Source organism: Triticum aestivum, chromosome 6B (assembly GCF_018294505.1).
Source record: "Triticum aestivum cultivar Chinese Spring chromosome 6B, IWGSC CS RefSeq v2.1, whole genome shotgun sequence".
Taxonomy (NCBI): Eukaryota; Viridiplantae; Streptophyta; class Magnoliopsida; order Poales; family Poaceae; genus Triticum; species Triticum aestivum.
Genome location: NC_057810.1, coordinates 527,870,204 through 527,897,457, shown reverse-complemented (window position 1 = coordinate 527,897,457; position 27,254 = coordinate 527,870,204). Strand labels below are relative to the sequence as shown.

Here is a 27,254-nt window from a genome sequence, read left to right as displayed (position 1 = left end):
GATCCTAAAAATGCTGACAAGGTGTGCAAGCTCCAACGCTCGATTTATGGGCTGGTGCAAGCATCTCGGAGTTGGAACATTCGTTTTGATGAGATGATCAAAGCGTTTGGGTTTACACAGACTTATGGAGAAGCCTGTGTTTACAAGAAAGTGAGTGGGAGCTCTATAGCATTTCTCATACTATATGTAGATGACATACTTTTGATGGGAAATGATATAGAACTTTTGGACAGCATTAAGGCCTACTTGAATAAGAGTTTTTCAATGAAGGACCTTGGAGAAGCTGCTTATATATTAGGCATCAAGATCTATAGGGATAGATCAAGACGCCTCATAGGTCTTTCACAAAGCACATATCTTGATAAGATTTTGAAGAAGTTCAAAATGGATCAGTCCAAGAAAGGGTTCTTGCCTGTTTTGCAAGGTGTGAAATTGAGCTCAGCTCAATGTCCGACCACGGCAGCAGAGATAGAAGAGATGAGTGTCATCCCCTATGCCTCAGCCATAGGTTCTATTATGTATGCCATGCTGTGTACCAGACCTGATGTAAACCTTGCCGTAAGTTTGGTAGGAAGGTACCAAAGTAATCCCGGCAAGGAACACTGGACAGCGGTCAAGAATATCCTGAAGTACCTGAAAAGGACTAAGGAAATGTTTCTCGTTTATGGAGGTGACGAAGAGCTCGTCGTAAAAGGTTACGTCGACGCTAGCTTCGACACAGATCTGGATGACTCTAAGTCACAAACCGGATACGTGTATATTTTGAATGGTGGGGCAGTAAGCTGGTGCAGTTGCAAGCAGAGCGTCGTGGCGGGATCTACATGTGAAGCGGAGTACATGGCAGCCTCGGAGGCAGCACATGAAGCAATATGGGTGAAGGAGTTCATCACCGACCTAGGAGTCATACCCAATGCGTCGGGGCCGATCAAGCTCTTCTGTGACAACACTGGAGCTATTGCACTTGCCAAGGAGCCCAGGTTTCACAAGAAGACAAGGCACATCAAGCGTCGCTTCAACTCCATCCGTGAAAATGTTCAAGATGGAGACATAGAGATTTGTAAAGTACATACGGACCTGAATGTAGCAGATCCGTTGACTAAACCTCTCCCAAGAGCAAAACATGATCAACACCAGAATTCCATGGGTGTTCGATTCATCACAATGTAACTAGATTATTGACTCTAGTGCAAGTGGGAGACTGTTGGAAATATGCCCTAGAGGCAATAATAAAAGCATTATTATTATATTTCTTTGTTCATGATAATTGTCTTTATTCATGCTATAATTGTGTTATCCGGAAATCGTAATACATGTGTGAATAACAGACACCAACATGTCCCTAGTAAGCCTCTAGTTGACTAGCTCGTTGATCAATAGATAGTCATGGTTTCCTGGCTATGGACATTGGATGTCATTGATAACGGGATCACATCATTAGGATAATGATGTGATGGACAAGACCCAATCCTAAACATAGCACAAGATCGTATAGTTCGTTTGCTAGAGTTTTTGCAATGTCAAAGTATCTCTTCCTTCGACCATGAGATCGTATAACTCCTGGATACCGTAGGAGTGCTTTGGGTGTATCAAACGTCACAACGTAACTGGGTGACTATAAAGGTGCACTACAGGTATCTCCGAAAGTATCTATTGTTTTATATGGATCGAGACTGGGATTTGTCACTCCGTATGACGGAGAGATATCACTGGGCCCACTCAGTAATGCATCATCATAATGAGCTCAAAGTGACCAAGTGTTTGGTCACGGGATCATGCATTACGGTACGAGTAAAGTGACTTGCCGGTAACAAGATTGAACGAGGTATTGGGATACCGACGATCGAATCTCGGGCAAGTAACATATCGATTGACAAAGGGAATTGCATACGGGGTTGATTAAATCCTCGACATCGTGGTTCATCCGATGAGATCATCGTGGAGCATGTGGGAGCCAACATGGGTATCCAGATCCCGCTGTTGGTTATTGACCGGAGAGCGATCTCGGTCATGTCTACATGTCTCCCGAACCCGTAGGGTCTACACACTTAAGGTTCAGTTACGCTAGGGTTGTAGGGATATGTATATGCAGTAACCCGAATGTTGTTCGGAGTCCCGGATGAGATCCCGGACGTCACGAGGAGTTCCGGAATGGTCCGGAGGTAAAGATTTATATATGGGAAGTCCTGTTTCGGGCATCGGGACAAGTTTCGGGGTTATCGGTATTGTACCGGGACCACCGGAGGGGTCCCGGGGGCCCACCGGGTGGGGCCACCCATCCCCGGGGGCCACATGGGCTGTAGGGGGTGCGCCTTGGCCTGCTTGGGCCAAGGGCACCAGCCCCACATAGGCCCATGCGCCTAGGGTTTAAGGGGGAAAGAGTCCTAGGAGGGTAAGGCACCTCCTAGGTGCCTTGGGGGGGAGGGAAACCCCCCTTGGCCGCCGCACCCCCTAGGAGATTGGATCTCCTAGGGCCGGCCACCCCCCCTTGGCACCCCTATATATAGTGGGGGAGAGGAGGGACTTCATACCTTGAGTCCTTGGCCTTTGGTTGCCTCCTTCTCCCTCCCCAACACCTCCTCCACCTCCTTATTGCTTAGCGAAGCTCTGCCGGAGTACTGCAGCTCCATCAACACCACGCCGTCGTGCTGCTGCTGGTGCCATCTCCCTCAACCTCTCCTCCCTCCCTTGCTGGATCAAGAAGGAGGAGACGTGGCTGTTTCCGTACGTGTGTTGAACGCGGAGGTGCCGTCCGTTCGGTGCTAGGATCTCCGGTGATTCGAATCACGTCGTGTTCGACTACATCATCCCCGTTCTTTGAACGCTTCCGCTCGCGATCTACAAGGTATGTAGATGCATCTATTCACTCGTTGCTAGATGAACTCCTAGATGATCTTGGTGAAACGAGTAGGAAAATTTTTATTTTCTGCAACGTTACCCAACAATATGACGCAGCCCAAAGCCTTTTCTTCCGGTACATCCTATGCAACCATGTTTCAGTTTTCTCCGACTCCCATTTAGCTCTAAAAGCTGCCCATCTCGCCTCAAACTCATCATGTGTAGTAGCATAGTAAATAAGAGACCTGAACTCCTTTACGGACTTGTGGTGGAGGTGTTTCTGCATGTTTTTCTCTATGTGCCACGAACAAAGTCGATGCCACACGTCAGTAAGGACCCTCCTGACGGCCCTTATCATGGCTGTGTCTCTGTCAGTAATTATAGACCTTGGCTTCTTCTAACAATGAACTCTTAAGAAGGTCTGCAACACCCAAACATATGTATCCTCCGTCTCATCTGACACAACAACACAACTGAACATAGTGGTGCAACGATGATTATTTAGACCAACAAAATATATGAATGGATTCCGTACCTATTCATCTTGTAAGTGCTATCGAAGACGATTACATCACCAAAGTCAAGGTAATCCCGACGTGACTGAGAATCACACCAGAACATGTTCTTCAGCTTGCCTTCTGAGTCAACAGTGTGCTCAAAGGAAAAGTCTGGATCCCTTGCCTTTCTCGTCATCATGATACCAATCGCAGTGTCCGCATCACCCTTTGCTAGCAACTTCATTTTCTCCCTATAACACATGTTATAAAGCTTCCTCCTCCTGAAACCAGCCCGTGCATATGATCCATACCTACTAACAAAGTTGTCATAAATCCAATGTTTTTTTAGCCCAGCACCTGCCATTGCTAAGATCTCGAGCTTCTGGTATTCCTTTATCTGATTATGAGATCGAAGATATATAACTTCATCCGGTCTAGCAAGAGTGTGACTATGATCATCGCTTAAACTGCTGACATACCAAATGGAGCGCTCTCTGTCAACCTTCACAGTTAGATGGGCCTCGCAATAGCACCGAGTCTCCGCTCTCAACCTGCGCTTCTTCCCTTCCATGGTACAAAACTTGGCCTGTCGTTTCCCAGCCCTTGAACAGAGAAACCTCCTCAAGCGCCTACGTGCGTCGATACCCTTAGCATATTTCAAGTTGTCCTTCCTAATGCTGAAGCCACGCCTTTTCGCATAGTCGTTATAGAAATCATATGCCTCCTCGTTCGTCCTAAACGTCGTGGACATCACCGTCCAATGCCTGTCTATTGATTCTTGCTGGTATGCATCGTACCAAGTGTCAAAATTGCACTCATCACCATCGGCATCATCATCGTTTTCGCACGCATCATCATCCTCTCCCTGCAAAAAAGTACAAACAACCTTATATGTCAGTAAGTAGTTGTCCCGTTGTATAAGGACTATCATATGTATTCACTTTGCACTACTTACTTTGCTCGAGCTGTCATTATAAGATGCATCGATATCGTTTTCGGCATTGGTATCATCGAAAAAATTCCGCTGATAGTACCCTTCCACTTGCATCTGCGCAAATTGTAAATATGATATGTAAGATTTGATGCGTATTTCATGTCACTTTAAAATAACCTACATAAATCTAAACCTACATGGCTTCCGCTTTCAACATATGAATCATCTACATCCATATCCTCACTGTCATCATCCCCTCGTATTTGTGCACAGTCAAACATGTTATTGTCATCGCGGGTGCTTGTATTTAATATGGTTGAGAACATGCAGACCACTTACATTGCCACTGTAAGACTCATCCAAACTCATATAATTTTCGCCGTCATGTTCATCTTCATCCAATGGCAATGATCCGTCCTTGCTACCGCCATCATCACCGTCATATCCTATTTCAGCCTCAATCTATACACGTTCATATATAATCAAAGATCCATTCAAACATCACGTAACATCTTCGCAATTGAAATCCGTTTTAAAATTACTATGCCAGCGCCTCGCGTACCTCGTTGCCTTCGTCAGACATGAGAATACTGTTGGTATTCGCCGGATACGAGCTGACGGCGGCGGAGGCGTCTGCCCGACCGAGACGGTTGTTGGCGTCTAATCACACATAACGCGAGGGCGAACAGCATGCCCAACTGATGACGGCGCCGCCGTCTGCCCCACCTAGGTGGTTGTCGGCGTCCACTACCGCACAACGCGTACGTTTTTTTCGTCGGCCAGGTACGGACGGAGATGGCGGCGGCGGAGCGAGAGGCGGCGGGTGAGGGCGACGTGAAGATAGGGTTCGCCCGATCGTTTTTCTTTAATCACTCGGGCGTACGCAGCGGGGCGGGCGGGCATGCGGGCGGACGTGCATGCGACGTGGGCGCGTACGGGCGGCCGTACGCGACAGCGCCATACGGCGACGCAGACGCGCGTACGGCGGGCGGGTATTTTAATACGGCGTGCGAAATGACCGCCCTACCCTTTATATGTTTTGGGGGGGGGGGAGGGGGGTTGTACGGAAGACCACCTCAAAAGTTTAAGGATGAAACACAGACTTCTTTCTGTAGGAGTTTAATCCGTATGTGTGCTCTTCGGACATGACCTCTTCTTTTAGTTTGTCGTGATGGGAGACTCTCTCCCTTTTTCTTGGTTATTAAATACAAAAGCACAGGATCAATTCCAACACAAGCTCCTTCCAGGGAAAAATAATAAAAGAGCCAAGAAAATTAGTACTGAGGAAGGTCAACTGCGCGTCGGACTAGGACCCGGCCTTTGGTAGTTTTTTTTGCAAGACCCGGTTTAGGCCGACTTCATTGATTTAGGAGAAAGTATACGGGAAACAGGCGTGGATCAAGTGATCATGGTAAAAAGGAGAAAAAGCTCACCGGAGCAAGCTAGAAAACAGAAAAAAGGGTAGCAGAACTTGCTATCTCGCTACTGCATCCCCGAACGGGGGCGCTAGGCATTTGGCTCCAGCTGATCTCCAAGATGCCAGGTCTTGCTTTATGGCTCCAATCACATCATCAGTTCTTGGCGTTTTTCCTCTGAAAACGAAAGCGTTTCGCTCCTTCCAAATGTGCCAAGCGACCAGCATCGCCATTGTCTTGACGCCTCGCCTCTGGTTTACCGGCGCGTGGTTGATCATTGTCAAGCAATGCTGCATGGAGCCATTGGCTGGCTGCCTGCGGGAGCCCAGCGACTCGCAGCCCCTCCATGTTGCCACGGCACTCCAGATCGTCCTGGCGAAGGGACAGTCCCATATCAGGTGCAGAGATGATTCAAGGCTTCTAAGGCACAAACCATAGAAATAGCCATCTGGCCACCCCTCCTTTGCAGCCTGTCATTGCACCATAGCCTGTCATTGTGCATCAGCCAAGCAAAGATCTTGACAGTTCCCGGCGCCCATCCTTTCCAGACGACTGCGCCGTGGCCCGTGCTCGCCGAGCTGTTGAAGAACATTCTGTACGCTACTCTTGTCGTGTACGAGTCCCCTCCTCCCGCAGTCCAGATTGCCCGATCCGCAGCCTGGCTGTCCAGGCTGATGTGAGCTTGTTGGAGCCACCGCTATAGCGCCAGGAAGTCGACCGCAATGGAGGCCGTGTCGCCGTGCCTGAGATCGGTGATCCACTGCTCGTTAGCTAGAGCAGCGGCAACCGATCTGTTTTTGCGCCTGGAGTGCTTGAACAAGTTCGAGAAGGTGGCATTCAGTGGCGTGGTGTCAAGCCAGGGGCATGTCCAGAACCCAGCCCTTTGGCCGTCACCGACGATGATCTTTGTGGCGGCAGTGAACTGCTTTCGGTCTGCGTCATCGCAAGGCAGGGGGAAGGCCGTCCAGGGCCTCATTGGGTGCTGCCAGGCCGCCCATAGCCAGCGCAACCTGAGGGCCGTGCCGAACCGGAGCAACTCTGGCAGCCCTAAGCCAACCTTCTCCGTTGGGGTGCACACCAGTTTCCACGCCACCTTGCACTTTCCTCCCGTCAGAGCCTCGTCTTGCACCCATAGAAACCGACGACGCGCCTTGTCAATCTCCTTGAGTATCTTCTTGGGCACCTTGAGCACAATCATGGCGAAAGTAGGTAGTGCAGAGAGCACTGCCCGCACCAGGATGTGTCGACCTGCCAGTGACATTAACTTGCCCTTCCATCCCACAAGACGCAACTTGATGCGGTCGATTAGGAACTGGAAGTGCACTAATCGCAGCCTCTTGGGGGAGAGGGGCAACCCCAGGTAGGTTGTGGGGAAACTTGCAATCGATCCCCCAAAACCCTGCAAGATTTCAGGCAGTAGCAGTTCATCACAGTTCATCGGGATCACAAAAGACTTCGTCTGGTTTAGCTTAAGCCTTGTAGCTTCACCGAAGGAGTGCATCATGTTAAGCACGGTGATTACTTCCTCCTTGTTTGGATTGGCGAAGATGATCGCGTCGTCTGCATATAGACTGATCCGCAAGCTAGCCCCGCGCCCCGGCAGTGGTGCAATAAGACCGCTCGTCGTGGCCGCATCCAACAGGCGAAATAAAGGATCGATGGCGAGGATGAAGAGCAGAGGTGACAGCGGGTCTCCCTGCCTGAGACCACAGGTGTGGAAGAAGCTTTGTCCTGGTGACCCGTTTAGCAGGCAGGAGGAGGAAGCAGATGAAAGCAGCAGGGCCACCCAGTTTCTCCATCGCTGAGAAAACCCCATGCGTTGCATCAGCTCAATCAGATAGGCCCAGGAAACCGAGTCGAACGCGCGGGCAAAGTCAAGCGTTGAACAACAACGCATGCTTTTTCTCTCCGTGCAACATTCTGACGCAACCCTGGACATATTGAAAGCTGTCATGTATGCATTTTCCTTTCTGAAAGGCCGTTAGCGCCGGCGAGATTAGGCCACACAGAGCAGAGGACAAACGAAGAGCAAGCACTTTGGAGATGAGTTTGGCCATTGAGTGGATCAAGCTTATTGGCCTGAAGTGGCCTAATTCAGAGGCGCCCTCCTTCTTCGGCAGCAGGGCAATCAGGGCTGAGTTGAGCTCTGCAAAATTGTTTCCGGCCATCCGATAAAACTTGCTGAAGACAGGCGTTTGGGTAGGTTCGGTCTATATACAGTCCCGTCCCGCCACGCCAAGAAAGGTGCAGAACATCCACAGCTCAATCCAATCCGCCGTGATGGGTACGTCAGCTTCGTCGTTGTTGGACGGACACGCCGCTCACCGCCGGGGCTACGAACGGATCCCACGACACGACGAGGGGCAGAAGGAGAAGGAGGAGCATATGTCGATCCCTCGGCACGAAGAGGGGCAGAAGAAGGAGGAGCATACGTCGATCCGTCGCCACAACATGGAGGATATACTATTCTTCGAGGAGGAGAGGCAAGGGTCGGCGGCTCTGGAGGCGCGCGGCCGCATGCTGAGGAACCGGGCCCGCTGCCAAGCGAGCGTCTTCGCCACCTGGAAGGACCTCAGGGACTCGGCCCTCTGCTACCTCCTCGCCTTAAACTGTACGACTTTGTACTCCTTGTCATCTCGTCCCCTTGATTGATAACCTGACTGACCGCTGCGTGTTATTGTTACGTACGGTCTCTCTTCTCACTACGGGTTTGATTTGATACGCATCTCGATCTTGCCAGGGAGAGAAGCCGCGCTGGGGTTCGTCGAGCAGGCCATGTACGAGCGCCGGCGGGGCGACGAGCGGCGCGCGACCACCGCGCTCCTCCGCTCCGCCAAATGCTACAACGAGATCGAAGACAAACGTACGTAGTCCTGGTATTTTGTGCTAAAATTTTGATCATATAGGTTAAACTAGCAATGTATGGTACTACGACTCTGTATCATATCATCGATCGACGTCACTTACGATTGACACTCCGTCTGTTCATGCGTGCAGGCGAGGACGAGGTAGCGTACGTGAAGCAGACCCTGGAGGAGGCCACGACGTTGTTTGACAGGACCGGCGAGCGACGGCTGGCCGCCGGTAGCTGCGAAGAGCTGGCCGAGTTCTACATGGACCAGCAGGGCCTGCGGGGTGCACTGAGCGCCTTCCAGCGGGCCGCGGGCTACTGCACATGCGACGGCGTGCGCGGGCATCTCGAGCTCAAGGCCGACGCGGTCAGGTTTCTGCTGCGCGACGAGGAGGCGCTCCGCCGCCAGGGGGTGCTGCCCTTCAAGGACTACAAGAGGAGGACCGCTGGGTACATCCGGTCATCGGATCCCGACTGGCACTCCAAAGTGTCCAAGCTCTACAATTCCACTTTCCACGACTCCGTTCACCGCGCAGCTGATTTGGTTGACTTGAAGAAGGAAGCCACAACTGGATAGGACTGCCAAATCAAGCACCTTCACGCAACAGCGAGATCTTCTTGGCTAGCTCTCCAGCCGTCAACCCTCTTAAGGGCGGCTCCAAGGCCACACACAAACCTCCCACATGCGTTTGGATCATACTGTCCGGACATCGAAATCCATCCAACACGAGTCTATGTCGGTCCGTGGCACGGTTCGTATGCGATTTTTCCCGAAACCGGAGACAAATGTGGGTGGCTTTGCGGGAATCCGGACCACTCCCAAGTCCTCTTATGACTACCCTGGCCCACCCAAACCATCCACCCATCCTTCCCGCGTTTTTCATCCCATGCGTCGCGCCGCATTCATGCCGGCCCTGAGCATGCAACGGTCGGCATTGATGTTGCGATTTGGCTGGACGGGAAGCCGACGCAGATGGACGCGACCTCTCGGGCGTGGTCGCCGCTTCAATGCAGACGCCGCATTTCTAGAAACCAACTATGGCCGCTGCGCCGCATTGAAGCAGGCCCACCCCTTCGCCCGGCCTGCTCGCGGCTATTTAAACAGCGCTCCGGCACCGGCCAGAACCGCAACATCATGAGCAGCGCACCACCCTCCCTCCCCCCTTGCCGAACTCTTCCTCCTCTTCGAGCCCTTCCTCCTCTCCAAGCCCAGCGACGATGCCGAAGTCCTGGTTCTCCGCGCCGGCAGGCAACAATAGTGGCAGTTCGTCGTCAGACAGACCGTGGTGTCGCCGTCCTCGCTCACCTGGACCATCCGCATCCACGGCAGCGGGCTCCTCCGGCAACAAGGAGGACCAGCCGTAGCAACGGCCCCGTCTCCTCTCGGAGGCAGCTCTAACGGACGAAGAATTCGTCCGTCAGATGGAGATCATGACGGAGCGTTCGCTCCATCAGATGGGTCCGGCTCCATTGTCGCTGGCGTGCGTGAAGGAGAAGCCACCATCCCCACCGCGGGTCCGCATTAAGCGGGAGCCGGCATCCGCACTTCGGCAGGTGAAGGACGAGCCAACGTCCCCTTCGCGCAACAACGGCCTCCACATCGATGACCGCGTGAAGCAGGAGCCTGCATCCCACCAGCGCCTCCGTCGCGTGAAGGATGAGCGGGCGTCACCCCTGTTGCACAGTGGCTATGCGCGGATTGACGGGTGTCGGCCCCGTGGAACCCAGGGTATCCAAGCCCGTCTGCCTTCAGCCCAGGGCGCGGTGCATGGCGAAGGCCCAATAGGTGGCCCATCGATGGGCACCTCGAGCAAGACCCCTCATGAGGCCCTGGCCTCCTGAGGACCCCTCCTCAGGAAGCGGGCAAGCAAGACTCGGGGAGTTCACCGAGAGCCTCATGAGGCGGCCTCCCGAGGCACCCCCTGAGGCATGCGAGGCGAGTGATGTTCAGCCCGGTCGCGCGGTCCCATGCCCATCACGTGGGTGACGCGCCCGGCGTCGAACGACGGCAGAGGCCGTGCCAGCAGGTGCGGATGAAGAGGATTTCCCCTTCTGTGTTAAGGGAGCAAGGCCAGCAATCCAGTTCCAAAAGCAACCCCCAAAGGTTGCCTGATTGGTAAAAGAAGACGAAGACAGCGGGCGTGCAAGGCGGAGGTCATTCCCGAGCCTACCGCCGCATCATGGACGATAGCTTTGTAGGCGGAGACCACCTTTTGCCTGTGCTTCTGTCCCCCTTCAAACTTGCCGTTGTGTGGCAACCCTTCTTGCAGAGTTTTCAAGGGAAGAGGACCAAGGTAGATATAAAAGGAGGGCAGGGTGCCGCTGTAGACAGGATTGACTCCTCCACCCCAAACCTTGTACCCTCTCTCACCATAGCAATCACAACCAAGCAGGAGTAGGGTTTTAAACCGCAAGGTGGCCTGAACCTGGGTAAATTGTTGTGCCACCGGTCTGCTCCCGTTAGTGCGCTCTTGCTGTAGCTTCGCCGTGGTTAGTTGTGGTAGAGGACGAAGTGTAGGAACGAGCTCACCCCAGTGTTCGAACCTTTGGGTCCCCAGAGCCCAACTTCTGATATTTGGTGCGATGGGTAGGGGTGCGCTACTGTTCTTCCGCTCCGATATCCACCCGAGTGTAGGAACTAAAATATCCCTTGGCACTGAATCGATGGAAGGTACATATTCAAATGTCTGAATCTGTGGATCTGTAAAACAAGTTTGTTGCGCAAGACAACCATGTTCCCACTTGCCGATTCAGAATCATATGATGATTGAACCTTAGTAATATAGAAGTCCCTCGCAGAAATGTGAAATGGTAAACAAGAGTTTGCACTAGATGATCTGAGCACAACAAACGTGCTTCGATAAAATGGAAGAGAAATAGGTATGATCGGCCTATGATTAATCAAGAATAGTAGCATAATAGAGAAGTAAAAGATTAAATTACCTGTCGAATTGCGAATTTAATGCATCAAACTCTGCTCGGAAAGATCCCATACTGGTAGTGCACAGAATACCCACAGTAGGTGAAGTAGCGAAGCAAAAAAATTACGTGAATATGAAGAGAATACAAAGCATTGGATGAAAGAAATGGCACAACAGTGATGATGTAGAAAAGGAAGAAGAGTTCGTACAGACTGAAAATACAGAGACAGAAGGAAGGAGATCCGGAGATGAACAGGAAGCAAAGAAGTAAACATATAAGATCCAGCTGTAGTCAAAGAGGGAATAGTAGAATAGTACGTACACACGAATATGTACAAGACCGACATGTATAATGGACCGTATTATGACGTATTCATAGCGTATATAGTTACAAGTGGTTTTTCATGATTTTATAGTACTAAAGTGCACAAATCACAGGGCGAACAGACACACCTCGTCAGCCACGTAAGTGCGTGCCCCACTCGTGGTACTGGTAAAAGGATACAACAAAGGAATCTTTGCCACTATGGGAGTGAATAGCATAAAACTACCACTTTTCAAGTTAGGGTTCCAAAAAACTACCAAAATTTTGTTTTCGACCAAAATCGGGGTTAATTATTTCAAAAAACCCAAATGGCCAGATGTTTTACGATTAATCACGATTATGACAAGTCGGGCCCACACCTAAATGAACCGTTTGTTTGACCGTTAACTTACATGTGGGGTCCACGTGTTAGTGTCTCTTCCGCATTTTCTCCTCCTCCTCCCTTCCTCCCTTCTTCTCCTCTCTCCCTGCGCCCGTGCCGGAGAGAGAACCGTCGCGAGGCCATGGCCAGGAGCCACACTGGTGGCCCATGACGCCAACTGATGCCACATCAGCTGTCTCCTTCCGTGCTTCTTCCTAGTCATCATCGCCGGCTACTGTCGCCTCAGCTTCGCCAGCCAACGCAACCTTCTGGATCAGCCGCCGCCGCCACCAACACCACCTCCTGGACCTCCAGCACACACGCAGGCGGGTGTGGGCTGCTGGTTCTGTCGCGCCGGTGGCGGAGGTCAGCGGTTGCGGGCGTGGGCGCGGGCTGCTAGTGTTGTCTGCGACGCCGGTGGCGACTTGCCTTGCGCCACCCAAATGACAAACAAATTTTTGGTAGTTTTACCCGCAAAAAAAAAAATGGTAGTTTTTTAAAATCTAAATACAAAAAATGGTATTTTTATGCTATTCACTCCGGCTATGGGCATGCATGGTACAGATATGCATAGCACTAGAGGCGGTGCACAGAAGCAAATTTTCGCACCCCGCGACCACTTCACCAACGATTGATAGTCCTAAAAACCTCCATCGTCCACGTGCAACCTCTGCGTACGTGCACTCTCTGTCATCCATTGAGCAACTTGATTACAGGACCGTAGCATGGCACAACCAACTCATGGCATTACAGAATTGATAAAATTTCTTAGAAAGCGTGCTGGCATTACACACCACGTTAACGGTCGGCTGAAAATGTATCAGGCCTTGGGTTCGCAAGCTCAAACATCTTAACATAGCAAACCACCCCCTCCCTGTAAACGTCCGTGGTAAAATGTCCGCTTCCATAACCGGATACCAAATCCATACAACCACATGCATCTATATTATCCCACACATAGCATCCGACTACTACATCAATACATGCCATCGGCCTATCAAAAATTGGCATGTCCTATCTTTGTCACGGTGCTTGAAGACGCAAAATGGTTCAAGGCAAATCTGCTCATCGTCGGAGCTACCCGACCAGTCATTGTCCTCATTCTCCTCTTTGGGGGAGGGGGGGGGGGGGGTCCGGCCATGGCACGGACCGCCCGACTTTGCACTCGAGCGAGGGCGCGTGTGCTCCTCCTCTCGTCGCTTTTGGAGGATGTGGGCACGGAAGGCTTCCTCGTCGAAGGAAGTGTGCGTCACCGCCTCCGTCTCCGCCACGTCGGCACCGAGGCGGGCCTCGGCCTCCCGCACCCTCTGTTTCGCACGACAGGCACACAAGTCCCTATAACACTCATACACCTCCACACCGAAGATGGGGCGGCAAAAGGACTTCACCGCTTCCGGCAAGGCAGAGGGTACATGCCTCGAGCCTCCAGCCCCGACGGATCCGAGCGCTAGTTGCGCTGACGCAATGGATTCCCGCTTGATCAACTCCGACCTCGGTCGGCCACACTCCTCCCATGAGCGGCGGATGACCATCGCCTCCTCATCCCCGCATGGGACGATGTCCCAGAGAAGGTCGGAGATCACCGGAACGGAGATTTGGGGCCAAGTGGAGTGGACTAGCTAGGGTTTGACCAAGTGGAGTGGATTGGCTAGGGTTTGATCCAGGATGAGGATACAAATGAATATATGTTGTGTCGGCTAGGCCAGCATGGGCCTAATCCAACGTGTCAAACACGCCCAAGCGCGTCCGGGCCTCCTCATATCCTCCTTAAATTTGGGTAGGATGTGAGGTGTACCGGTCGGGACCTCCTATATGACGCATTTTGCGTCATACAGGAGTTGGACGCACAGGATTGACGCACGACTGGACCAGCCCACCAACCCGCTTGCTGTTTCGTTTCTTATCGCGAGGCACAAAAATAAGCACCCCTCACACACTTACAACGAGCAGTCAGCCACCACACCACACGAGGCCAACTGAACATTAAGGTGCAAAATGCTATAAGAATACGTAGCAGCGTTGAGATTTGGAAACCATTTTGAAAGCATTGTTTAAAATTGCGAGCAGTTTTGAAAAGCCTTAGTTCTGTTATATTCCATTTTTTGGGGAAGCTGAAGATGTCTTGTAATTCCCATTGAGAAACAAAACACAAACAAAATTTGCAAATCCCGAACAGTTTTCAAAAGCGCGAACAATTTTTTCAAAAGTTAGTATTTTAAAAAGAACAAATAATGAAAAACACAAACATTTTTTCAAAATTTCCAAATATTTTCTGAGATAATGAACAGTTTGTAATTTTCTAACAAAAATGGAAAACAGGAACATTTTTTAAGTTCAGAACAAAAAAGATAAAACACAACTTTTAAAACAAACGCGAACAAAATTTTTATTGTACGTTATTTCCGAAATGTGAGCAAAATTTGGAACATTGGAATATTTGTTGAAATCTCGAACATTTTTTTAAACATGAATATTTTTCTAAAATGGTGAACAAATTTTGAATAGGTTAACATTTTTTGAAATTCATGAACGTTTTCCTAAACCCGAAATTTCCTTGAAACTGTGAACAAATTTGAAAAAAACGAAACATCTTTTAAAACAAGAATATTTTTTTGAAACAGTGAACAAAGTTTTGGAATGACGAACATTTTTTCAAATTGCGAACATTATCTTGAAAAATGTGAACATTTTTTTAAATTTACAAACATTTTTTGAAAAACAATTCAACTTTATGAACATTGAAAACACTTTTTTTTAAATGGAGAATATTTTTTGAAAACAAGAACATTTTTTCAAATTTGTGAACGTTTTTTCTGAAAACACAATTTTTTTAAAGCCCGAACATATTGTCAAATTTTCGAACAATTATGAAATCTATACATTTTTTCAAATTTGCGCATTTTTGGTAAAAGAAACATAAAAATTTAAGAAAATAAAAAAGAAGAAAGAAACATAAAAGATAAAAACTAAAATGAAAATAAAAAAGAAACAGAAAAGAAAAAACAAAATAAACTAAATGAAAATCTGCCACAAAAAACGACAGGAAAAAAGAAAAACCAATTCAAGGAACATTCTAGAAGGTTTCCAAAACCGGAGAAAACCATAGCTACGCTAACCGCTAACAGGCCAGCCCAGATCGCGTCGCTCGCTCCTGAATCCTATGCGAACCCTCGACAACTTTACGCAAAGTGCGCCATATAGGATTTTGCCGGTCAGCCCAACGTACTGAGCCAGTATGAGGAGCCCGTCTAGGTCGGGATTTTATGACCAGCCAGTGTCCGCCCGGGCGTATAGGGATACAATACTTGAACATGATGAACCAAACTAAACTCTGAATGAAACATTGCAGAAATAAATAAATAAACATTGCAGAAATCAATAGAAACACAACTGGGTTATATGAACATTTCATTCCCAGTTCACGCAAGATATAGTTGATTTCCCCCATACATTTCATGGACGAAATAGCAGGAGTTAGATTTAGAGGACCACCAATTAGAATGCCCACACGTACAACTGACAGCGTACAAAAAATTGCAGGCAGTGTCCCGTATAGCAGCGTCTCATTCAGTCATGCTTATATTCAGGCTGTTTCTCATTGTTCTCCTCCCAACCCCCATATTGCCCTTTGTCATCATGGCAACAAACTCTCCGTAATCAATGCGACCGTCCTAGAGAACAAGAGACAGACATGCGCAATTAGATCAAAGTTCTATCGCAAACAACCAGCAACACAAACTGTATATGGGCTTCGAAGTTCAAAGGTTCTACAATGACAAATTAGTCAGATGTACTGTCTATCATTGCATGCCAAAAAAATGTACTCCCTCCATTCCTAAATATTTGTCTTTCTAGAGATTTCAACAAGTGACTACAGACGGAGCAAAATGAGTGAATCTACACTCTAAAAATATGTCTATATACATCCATATGTAGTCCATTTGAAATCTCTAGAAAGACAAATATTTAGGAACGGAGGGAATATGTATCATTTGGCGAGCATCTATGCCCCAAGTTACATCTGTAGACATTTTCAATAGAGAGCTTATGAAGGTTTATGCACCCAGGCATTACAGTCTTGTTTTAGGAACTAGGTCCAGCTGCTTATAATTCAGCATATACCTACCCTACTACATGTGTGGGTTATGATAAACTAACAGAAACATATGCAAGCTAATTTTTAACATTAAAAGTATTATAAGTGTACGGCACTGTAAGCTTCATTTTACTTACATTATCCTGGTCAGCTTCGATTATGACGTCATCAAGAAAAGCATCTGGCATGTTATGCTCTTTGCAAGCTTGCTGGAGCTCGTCCACTGTAATGTAACCACTACCATCCTTGTCAAAATAAGAAAAGGCTGCCACAAGATGTTCCTCTCGCTCTAGTTTATTGAGATGCAATGTAGCAGCAATGAATTCTATATAATCAATGGTTCCACTGTTGTCCACATCCGCCTGAAGTTATTCAAATGAAACCAAATAACATGTAAGGCCATAAGTTACACCTTTTAGGAGTGATTCTAAAATCCTACACCATAAAACATATGCTCGGTATGAAAGAGGGGCAGTAACTTGATCTACGGAACAGACAAGAAAGTTGTGGTGCCAGGAGCTAGGACCTGTGGTTTCAGTACCTTAAACTTGTAGGGACTAATGCGTAAAATCAGAGCTAAACGAGTTTTTGGAAAAGCTTTGGAGTGGAGCCCCGGCTAATACAAAACTGAACTGAAGTTGCATCATAGGCACATAAGCACATCCTCCATGGAAATAAAATGATTGACAAGAAGTTTTCTAAGTAAAATAAGTTTCAGCTGTAGATCACAAAGACAGACAGGGTAAACATAAAGTAAGAAAAGTGTGTTAAATTTCGAAGTCCTGGAATAGATCAGTTAAACGAACTAGTTTCAATAAAGATATTTATATCCAATTCATTCAAGCTGAGAATAGTCTCACACAAGCTTCAAACCATCATAAAACTGGGGAAGCAGAATAATTTAATGGCATTGCATGTTTCCTACTCAGCTGACAGGTCCACAAATACCAAATAGGCCTCATTCGGTTTGAAGGATTTTCGTAGGAAAAATATAGGAACAAGAATTCTGGAGGAAAATTTCCTATATATGCATTCGGTTTGTAGGAAATGCGTACAGGAATTTCGTAGGAATACTACTCATTTCCTGTGTTTTTGAAGGAAACTACACATCCACTCAAAGCTCATTTTGCGCGTAGGAACGAGGCAAGTCAATTCCTTAGAATGGTAAGTGTAATCCTATCAAATTCCTATACTACTCCTAATTCCTATGTTTTGATTTCCTCCAAACCGAATGAGCCCGTAGCCAAACCTTAAGGGCCTTTCATAGTCAGAAGCTAAGATGCCTCATAGAAGAACTAAAAACAAAAAGGAAAGGTACTTAAGCTAGCAAGTCCAAGCGAGCATTGTTACAGATGTTTAGCCAACTTACCGCTTCCATAAGATCACGAATCTCAGTATCTTTTAGTGTTGAACCATACTTTCGCATGCCTTCTTTCAGCTCATCGTATGTAATTGCACCGCTATTGTCTGTGTCCATTGCCTCAAACATTTCTTTTAATCCTGCAATCTCCTCCTCTGAAAGGCTCTCAGCAATTACCTGAACAAATGGAAATCCTTTGTTAATACAACCACGCAACTGTGCCACATAAGATAAAACAAAATGAAACGCAAAAAGAGTCGCACGACCAGATTACTAAATTGTACACTAGACAAAGTAGTTATCTTGAGTAAAAAGCAGACTGGTAATTCGGGGGTAACGGCAGTACATTAGTTGTGAAATATAGTGTCACAATAAGTCAACAGAAGACAAGAGAATCCAATTGATTTCTTTAAGACATACATCAGTAGGAACAGTAATAAAGGATATTTGGGATGATAAAGTTAACACAAAATGAGAAAAAGCAATGAACATTATAACAACTATAAAGAAAATGGGCGTAACTTCACTGCTGCCCATGGTTAATTACTATAGGGTCAGCTAAAGGAACTCACTCGCAAAGCCATCTTCTTTAACTTATTCATTGCTGAGAACTGCTTAATGCGAGAAAGGACAGCTGGATCAAGCGGACGATCAGGAGCAACTCCATGATCACAAATCCAAGGGTGACCTGAACATGTAAGAAAAAGATTATTTTACATATTTATTACACAATTGTACATGTATTGTACATATATATTGCTCTGTTTTCTACATACTAAATGGTTTGTTTTCCCCTTTTAAACAAGCATGAGATGAACCTAATACTCCCTCTGTATGAAAATATAAGACGTATTTTTTTACACTATCATAGCTTCAAAAAGCTTCTTATAATTTGATACGGAGGGAGTAGATAATAACAGGTACATATCTGACAACAATCCCATGCAGATTAAAGTTAGAAATTCCCAACTGCAAGAGTTTAAAATTTTAGGTTTCCATGAGTATGTGAGAAACGGATCCTCTGAAATTAATCTGATTTCTTATCAACCAAAACAATGGCAGATATATGTCTTGAGGCATTACGAGATGGGCACACTGCTCAGAACAGGTATCAGAACAACATATTCAACCAAGGACCTGAATTAAGATTTAAGAAACAAGATCTGGAGTTCTGAAGAAAATAACTAACATAGAACTTCATGTGCTGTTAGACGCTCTGCGGGGCGAGGATTCAACATTCTCATTATGAGATCCTTTGCACTATCAGAAATCACAGGCCAGGGATCACTATCAAAATCAATTACGCCTTTCAATACTGCATCAAATATTCCTTGCTGAGTCTCTGCAATAAGTACATTCAGAAAATCAGCCTAGAGCAGTAGTAAAAAGTTAGAAAGGACTTCAAGTATTAATCAGAGTTAACAATAAAACATAATGCTCTACCTGCCCAAAATGGTGGTACACCACTTAGTAGTATGTAAAGAATTACACCAGCTGTCCATACATCAGCTTCTGGTCCATAACGTTTGCGCAACACTTCTGGAGCTACATAGTAAGGGCTTCCGACAACATCAGTGAAAACTTGACCTGAAAAAAATAAAACAGCAAAAGGAATTTTCAATAAGATAATTCTGAATAAAATGAATATAATAAGTGGTCCATAAGATGCACATTACATTAACAATCCAAAATCCAATAACAACCTAACAAAATGAACATATAGGACAAGAAAGAGTAGGGTAGGAACAGGGGGGGGGGGGGGGTAGCTCTCATTTGTTGCATCTGAAAACCACCTTAGAAGCTGTTAATGATAAAGTTGAAAGATAACCCTGATTTTTTTAATACAGTAACACTGAATTGAAATTTTTGCCTCCATGGTAGTATATCTTCTGGGTGGTTCGACAGCAGCGGAAGGAAAGTTAAATTTAACTCACCAGGCTTAAAGAACACGGAGAGGCCGAAATCGATGGCCTTAAGCGACATGTCGTCATCCTTGTTGGCCAGCAAGAAGTTTTCAGGTTTGAGATCCCTGTGGATGACCCCAAGCGAGTGGCACGCCTCGACAACTCCTACAACGATGCGCGTGAGCTCGGCCGCCTTGCGCTCGCTGTAATGCCCCCGCTGTATGATGCGGTCGAAGAGCTCGCCGCCACCACAGAGCTCCATGACGATGTGGACGTAGACCTGGTCCTCGTAGGCGCCCTTGATGGCGACGACGTTCCGGTGACCGGCGAGGTGGTGCATGATCTGGATCTCGCGGCGCACATCCTCGACGTCCTCCTTGGTGATGAGCTTGCGCTTGCCGATGGACTTGCAGGCGTAGTCCGCCCCGGTGGCGCGGTCGGTGCAGAGGTAGGTGGTGCCGAACTGCCCCTGCCCGAGCTTGCGCCCGAGCAGGTAGTGGTCGTGGAGGCTCGGGGTGGGGTGGCCGAGCACGTTGGCCGTCAGCTCCGCGGGGGCGAGCGAGCCCCGGCGCATGCCGGCGGCGGGGGGCGGGGCGGCCGCGTCGGCAACGGCCGCCGGGCGCGAGGGCCGCTTGCCCGGCGGGGAGTCGGCATCGGCGGCGGCAGCGGCGACGGGCGCGTACCCCGAGTCGTGGCGCTGCGACGCGCCGCGGAAGCTGGAGAAGTACTTGGATCTAAAGGTGACGCCGCACGTGTTGCCCATCACAGGGCCGCCGGAGACGATCTCTCTCGCATCTACCTGAGGCTCCGATGGGGTCTAGGCTGGCTAGGCAGTGGCGGCGGCGTCGCGGCGCGGCTTGGCTTGGACAGGAAGCGTTGCGGCGCGGCCGATGGAGCTGAAATGGGCGGAGGCCGCGAGGGTGAGAGTTGTTGCGGCCTCGGGACTCCAGAGTGAGCTGGAGGAGCGAGGAGGCGGCGGCGACTTCACGGCGGCTTCGCGGTCACGTTTGCGGAAAGCGAAGCGAAGGTTGCGTCGGCCTTCCCTTCCCTGGCTCTGCTGCGCCTGCGCTGCGTTTCCGTTGAATCCGGGCGGAAAGATCGCACGGACTGGATATACAATTTGGCATTTGTCTGGATGCCCGCTCCCGGCACGGCCACGGATGCAAAGATCCAGTGGTGCAGGAAATGTTGGCTATTTTTTTTAGGAAAAAAATGTTGGCTAGTTTTCTCCCACAAAATTATAATTTCCTCTACTTCTTTTTTTTTTCAAACAGAAGCCTATTTTTGCGAGGGTAAATGAGTTTTATTCCAAATCAATACTAAGGTTACAATCGAGAGGCAAAAGTTCCTCTATACATGACGGACCTCTATCTAGCCACACGGCATTAGTACTCTCCGTATGACTATGGCCCTGTTTGTTTGAGCTCCAGGATTTAGATTCAGGCCCCGTTTGGTTCCGCTTTTGCAGCCGGATTGCGCTGCCTCGCAGCCAAATCGTAGCCAAAGAGCGAACCGACGCTGCCGGATTCCACAAAGTGCATCCAAAAATACACGCACGACCGGCAACGGCCAAGGAGGTGCTTTCCCAGCTTTCGGTGTGGGACTCTTCGAACGTACCCATGATAGATGGGTGGAATTACCCACCTTTGCCATTGGATGAGTTGACCAGAGGCCACGACCGATTCAGAAACAATGACAGAAAAGCTCACCTCTCGTCTTCCTCTCCTTTGGCGATTAGGGTTGCTCCCACGCCGCCGCTAGATGCTGACCCGCGGCGTGGCTCGTCGTCCCGGTCGGCGCGCCGCCGGACGCCTCCACCCCCCCTCCCGCCTCCCATCCATTAGAAGTGCCTCCTCACTCTATCGCCAGGAGGTCTTCTGCTGCCCCTGCCGCTGCAAATAAGGGGAGAGGAGCTCTGGCTAGCCACGGCCGCCAGATGCCCCCATCCTGCTCCGCCCCAATCCGCCCGACGAGCTTCTCAGTCTACCGCCACCCCTCGTCACCGGGGACTACTCGACTGCTAGTGCCAACCGGGGCCGAGGAACACCCTGTAGCCACCACCGTCGACCGTCTTCTCATCCGAGTTGCTTCTCCATCCATCCAAGCTGCACCACCGCAAGTTCCTTCACTGAAGGTACTTCCGTCTTTTCTTTGTTGATTACTTCTAGATTTATGTTGTGATTGAAGAAAATATGGCCTAGAGGCAATAATAAAGTTGTTATTTTATGTTTCCTTATTCATGATAAAGGTTTATTATCCATGCTAGAATTGTATTGATTGGAAACTTAAATACATGTGTGAATACATAAACAAATATCGTGTCCCTAGTAAGCCTCTACTAGACTAGCTCGTTGATCAAAGATGGTTAAAGTTTCCTAACCATAGACATGTGTTGTCATTTGATAACGGGATCACATCATTAGGAGAATGATGTGATGGACAAGACTCATCCGTTAGCTTAGCATATTGGTCATTCAGTTTATTGTCATTGCTTTCTTGATGACAAATACATATTCCTTCGACTATGAGATTATGCAACCCCCGAATACCGGAGGAACACCTTGTGTGCTATCAAATGTCACAACATAACTGGGTGATCATAAAGACGCTCTACAGGTATCTCCGAAGGTGTTTGTTGAGTTGGCATAGATCAAGATTAAGATTTGTCACTCCCAGTATCGGAGAGATATCTCTGGGCCCTCTAGGTAATACACATCATAAGAAGCCTTGCAAGCAAAGTAAATAATGAGTTAGTTGCAAGATGATGTATTACGGAACGAGTAAAGAGACTTGCCGGTAACGAGATTGAACTAGGTATGAAGATACCGATGATCGAATCTCGGGCAAGTAACATACCGATGGACAAAGGGAATTACGTATGTTGTCATAACAGTTCGAGCGATAAAGATCTTCGTAGAATATGTAGGAACTAATATGGGCATCCAGGTTCCGATATTTGTTATTGATTTGAGAGGTGTCTCAGTCATGTCTACATAGTTCTCGAACCCATAGGGTCCGCACGCTTAACGTACGTTGACGATATAGCACTACTGCATGATGCTGCTAATGAGACACTACGATTAGAGACCCTTTCACGAAACTGTGTGTGATGCATTAATCGCAGACAGTGGTGTAAAAGAATCGTAAAAAAAGGTGCAAAACATTTGCGATGGTGGAGCCATCAAACACGGTTCAGAATTTAGTTAAGTGTGCGATGCAGGGCACACGGTTAGTCCATTCGAACTGTTTGCGACGAGGCAAAACAACAGAAACGAGCAGTCATATCAATGTGTGTGCGATATATGGCATACAGTTCGCTCTGATGAACTATTTGCTATTGGGTAAAGCAACAGAAACGGTCAGCCAAATCAAGGTGTGAGTGATATACGGCATACGGTCCACTCGAATGAACTATTTGGATTAGGGAAGAGAACATCAACGGTTCAACTTAACAAGATGTGTGTGATACGCGCCAAACAGGCATGGAGGTTAATTTGAGAACAAGTATACATAGGTTAATTTGTGTGTTCAAAAAACAAAATTATCAAAAAGTAACGAGATAGACCTTCTTCAAGCCAATCAACATGTGTTTAAAAAACAAAAAATGTCAAAAATTACAAAACAAAGACCTCGATATTAACTAGATGGATGTGTCACTACAAAGGTTTATAATAAACCTTTGCAGTTACCCATCCAACTAGTTAGTATTGAGTCCACTTCCCATCTAGTCACCCATCTCATGACTACTCCAGCCTCAGCACAGTTAACTTGGAAGTTCTGTTAGATGAGCTATCAGTAGGGAAGCTGGTCCTTGCTGCTATAGATCCCTCTTTGCAGCCTTTATTGCGCAACACAATGGAAAAATGGTTCAACTGAACAAGATGTGTGTGATACGCGGCAAACAGGTCTGTGATCAGAAATGTGTGTGAAGACCAATAATAACACAGACAATTACTGCTAATAAGCCATGTGATTTTCTCTGTCTATAGAAGAATAATGTGTATATATATAATATATATAACTAAAATAAATATCCAATTATATAAGTGACTATATAGATCATTCACACACACCTCAATAAACAATTGCATGCATTCTAAGGTAGGAGAAATTCCGTTTAAAAAAAGTAGGAGAAATGATTGTCTAGTCATCTACTTCTTGTGACGCTCCCGCCATTGCTCTGTGGCTTGATCCCTCGTCTGGGGCATGAAGAAGACACTTCCTCATGTCAATGATCCGCCTGTACATTTCGTAGCTTGTGTACGCGTCCTTGGCTGCGTACTTGATGTGTTGTTCATCCAGTCTCTCATGCCAAACACTGTGCCAGGCTTTCTTGTCCTTCTTGCTCTCATCCTTCATCTTCATGTAGTAGGGGCGATGATGGCCGAGGCGAGGTCAACCAGGGAGTTCTTTTTGTTGTTATCGTTGCCCTAGACCTTGTAGTGGTCCTGGATGTTGACAAGATTCCGGCATTTCAAGCCCGAAACCTTAAGCGCTTTTAGATTGTTGGTGGTGTCCACCGTAGCGAAATTATAGTCAGAGCTGTTGATAAACCCGGAGAAACGCTCGCAAGGCCTTGTGGTCAGGTGGTAGTGATAGACGAGGACGTCATGTTGCATGCACATCTGGACGACGGCAACCTTCTGATCGTGCCCAGCACGACCGATGGTTTACTCGAGGTCGAAGCCGACCACTTGGTACTTGTCATCGGCAAGGAACTGCTCCATAGTTTGGATGGAGCTCTCCACCGACACGGATCGTTTGTGTACACCACCGAGAGGGCCTTCCCCCTCACGTGGGTGTCCACTACGTGATGCGTGGTGAACTGCCCGCCATTGTCATCGCCGGCCACTGGGAGCACCACTGGAGCCACGGGGATCGCCATTGGAATCGATGGATGTCCTCTCTATATGTGTCATCGTGGGTGTGCTTATTGTGTCGTGTGAAGCGAGAGATGAAGGTAAATGGCCGTAGGAATAAATGGGGGCTGGGCGGCCTGGATTCTCAGCGCATCCGCATGGTAGTTTTTGCAGTGGGTGACTGCATTGTTGCGTCGTGCCCAGTGCAACTGCATGCACACGAACGTGTGTGATCGTGCGGCGGCCCCAAACACTGGCAATGCGCGTGGAGGGGCGAGGGCAGAGCACCCAGAGGGAAGCGAGAGCAGAGCGCGCCGCGGCCGCCTCAACCGCAAGCAACCACATGCATAGAGCAGTTGAACACACAGGAAATGGTCGCCTACAAGCCGGCCGACACTTGCGTCGCTCCTAGAGAGTGGCCATGTGCTACTACCTCCATCTTGGTCTATAGTCCCCTTTATATTCTGTGCCATATTTTGCCCTCAAATTTAACCAACAAAATGTTAATGCATGTTATAAAAATATATAATTGGAAACTATGTTCAAATATGAATCCAACTATATAATCTTTGGCGACATGCATTCGTATTTTATTTGTTAAATCCTACTTATAAACCAGGACGAGGGTATAGTAGGTGATACGTCTCTAACGTATCTATTTTTTGTCACGCTTTTCCTCTTGTTTTGGACTCTAATTTGCATGATTTGAACAAAACTAACCCAGGACTGACGCTGTTTTCAGCAGAACTACTATGGTGTTGTTTTTTGGCAGAAATAAAAGTTCTCAGAATGAAATGAAACTATGCGAGGAATTTTTATGGAATAAAAGAGGATTTTTGGAGCCAAGACCCACCAGAGAGGGGCCCCTAGGTGGGCACAACCCACCAGGGCGTGCCCCCCTCTCCTGGCGCGCCCAGGTGGGTTGTCCCCACCTGGTGGCCCCGTTGACGACCCCCTGATACTATAAAACCACATTATTCTAGAAAAAAAATCAAGGAGAAAGAATTATCACGATCCACGAGACGGAACCGCCGCCAAGCCCTGTTCTTCCTCGAAAGAGCATATCTGGAGTCCGTTTGGGGCTCCAGAGAGGGGGATATTCTTTGTTCTTCGTCATCACCAACCCATCTCCATCGCCAATTCCATGATGCTCCCCATCAGGAGTGAGTAATTCCTCCGTAGGCTTGCTGGTCGGGTAGGAGTTGGATGAGATTCATCATGTAATCGAGTTAGTTTTGTTAGGGCCCGATCCTTCATATCCACTATGTTCTTAGATTGATGTTGATATGACTTTGCTATGCTTAATGCTTGTCACTTTGGGCCCGGGTGCCATGAACTCAGATCTAAACCGTTTATGAATTCATCATTATATCCATGTTTTAGATTCGATCTTGCAAGTTATAGTCACCTACTAGGCTACTACGGTTATGATCCGACAACCCCGGAGTGACAACAACCGGGCCCGCTCTCGGTGATGACCGTAGTTTGAGGAGTTCATGTATTCACTATGTGTTAATGCTTTGTTCCGGTTCTCTATTAAAAGGAGGCCTTAATATCCCTTAGTTTCCAATATGGACCCCGCTACCACGGGAGGGTAGGACAAAAGATGGCATGCAAGTTCTTTTAATAAAGCACATATGACTATTTATGGAATACATGCCTACATTATATCAATGAACTGGAGCTAGTGTCGTATCGCCCTAGGTTATAACTGTCGCATGATGAATATCATCCAACAAGTCACCGCTCCAATGCCTACGAGTTTATCTTATATTGTTTCTGCTAAGTTACTACTGTTGCTGCTATTGTCACACTTGCTACAAAATACTGCTATCACTGTTACTGTTACTATTGCTGCTGCCACTACTATCAAAACTACCAAACTACTTTGCTACTAATCACTTTGCTGCAGATAATTAATCTCTAGGTGTGGCTGAATTGACAACTCAACTGCTAATACCTTCAAATATTCTTTTGCTCCCCTTGTGTCGAATCTATAAATTTGGGTTAAATACTTACCCTCAAAAACTGTTGCGATCCCCTATACTTGTGGGCTATCAAGACCTTTTTCTGGCGTCGTTGCCGGGGAGCATAGCTATATTTGTTGAGTCACTTGGGATTATTATCAATTTATCACTATGAAGAATCCGAAGGATCGAAGGACTAAGATATTTCCCTCAAGGACGAGGGGAGGTAAGGAACGGCCATCCAGTTCTGCTTTAGATTCACCTTCTGTTATGAGTAAACTTGCAACACCACCACCACATGCTATTAATTCTGATATGTCGCAAGGTATTGATGATGCTACTTCTACTATGAATGATGCTTATGATGATGCTAGTACCATGCTTGATAATGATGATGTGCCACTTGGTCAATTTCTTGATGAACAAATTGCTAGAGTAATACAACATGATGTTTTTGAATCTGATGATGAGCTTGAAACTGAAACTCCCGAAACACTTGCTAGAGCTATCAATTGCCTAAGGTACCGGAAGGCTATGTTATGAGTGAAGAGGCAACTAGAGATATTCTTGCTTGTAAGGATAGAGATGATCTAGAGAAATTATTACACAAGTATAAAGAAAAATATCTGAATGCTAGAATGAAATGTGATCCTAAGTTTGCTACTTCACCTATTGCTATTGCTGATAAGGATTATGAATTCTCTGTCGACCCAGAGTTAATTACTTTGGTTGAATCTGATCCTTTCCATGGTTATGAAACTGAAACTGTTGTGGCACATCTTACTAAGTTGAATGATATAGCAAACCTTTTTACTCATGATGAGAAAACTTGATACTACTTTATTCTCAAATTATTTCCTTTCTCATTAAAGGGTTATCATAAAGCTTGGTACAATACTCTTGCTCCTAGTTGTGTGCGTAGTCCCCAG

At 47.5% G+C, this 27,254-nt stretch overlaps 1 protein-coding gene across 1 annotated transcript; it reads right to left on the bottom strand.

The window, feature by feature from the left end:
- Positions 1–15,499: 15,499 nt before the first annotated feature.
- Positions 15,500–20,579, bottom strand: LOC123137806 (calcium-dependent protein kinase 5). The gene is made up of 7 exons (XM_044557653.1): positions 19,530–20,579; positions 19,039–19,182; positions 18,785–18,937; positions 18,168–18,283; positions 17,605–17,772; positions 16,373–16,597; positions 15,500–15,810 (listed from the first exon to the last, which is right to left on the bottom strand). Exons 1-7 carry the CDS (start codon positions 20,260–20,262, stop codon positions 15,703–15,705), a joined length of 1,647 nt encoding a protein of 548 aa, XP_044413588.1. The 5' UTR covers positions 20,263–20,579; the 3' UTR covers positions 15,500–15,702.
- Positions 20,580–27,254: the final 6,675 nt, after the last annotated feature.

Coding starts and splice junctions, on each gene's coding strand:
- LOC123137806 (XM_044557653.1), bottom strand. CDS start 20,262: ATGGGCAACACGTGCGGCGTCACCTTTAGATCCAAGTACTTCTCCAGC. Junction 18,284..18,784: donor AACAGCACATGAAGTTCTAT/GTTAGTTATTTT, acceptor TTACATGTTCAG/GTCACCCTTGGATTTGTGAT. Junction 16,598..17,604: donor TTCGTGATCTTATGGAAGCG/GTAAGTTGGCTA, acceptor GAATAACTTCAG/GCGGATGTGGACAACAGTGG.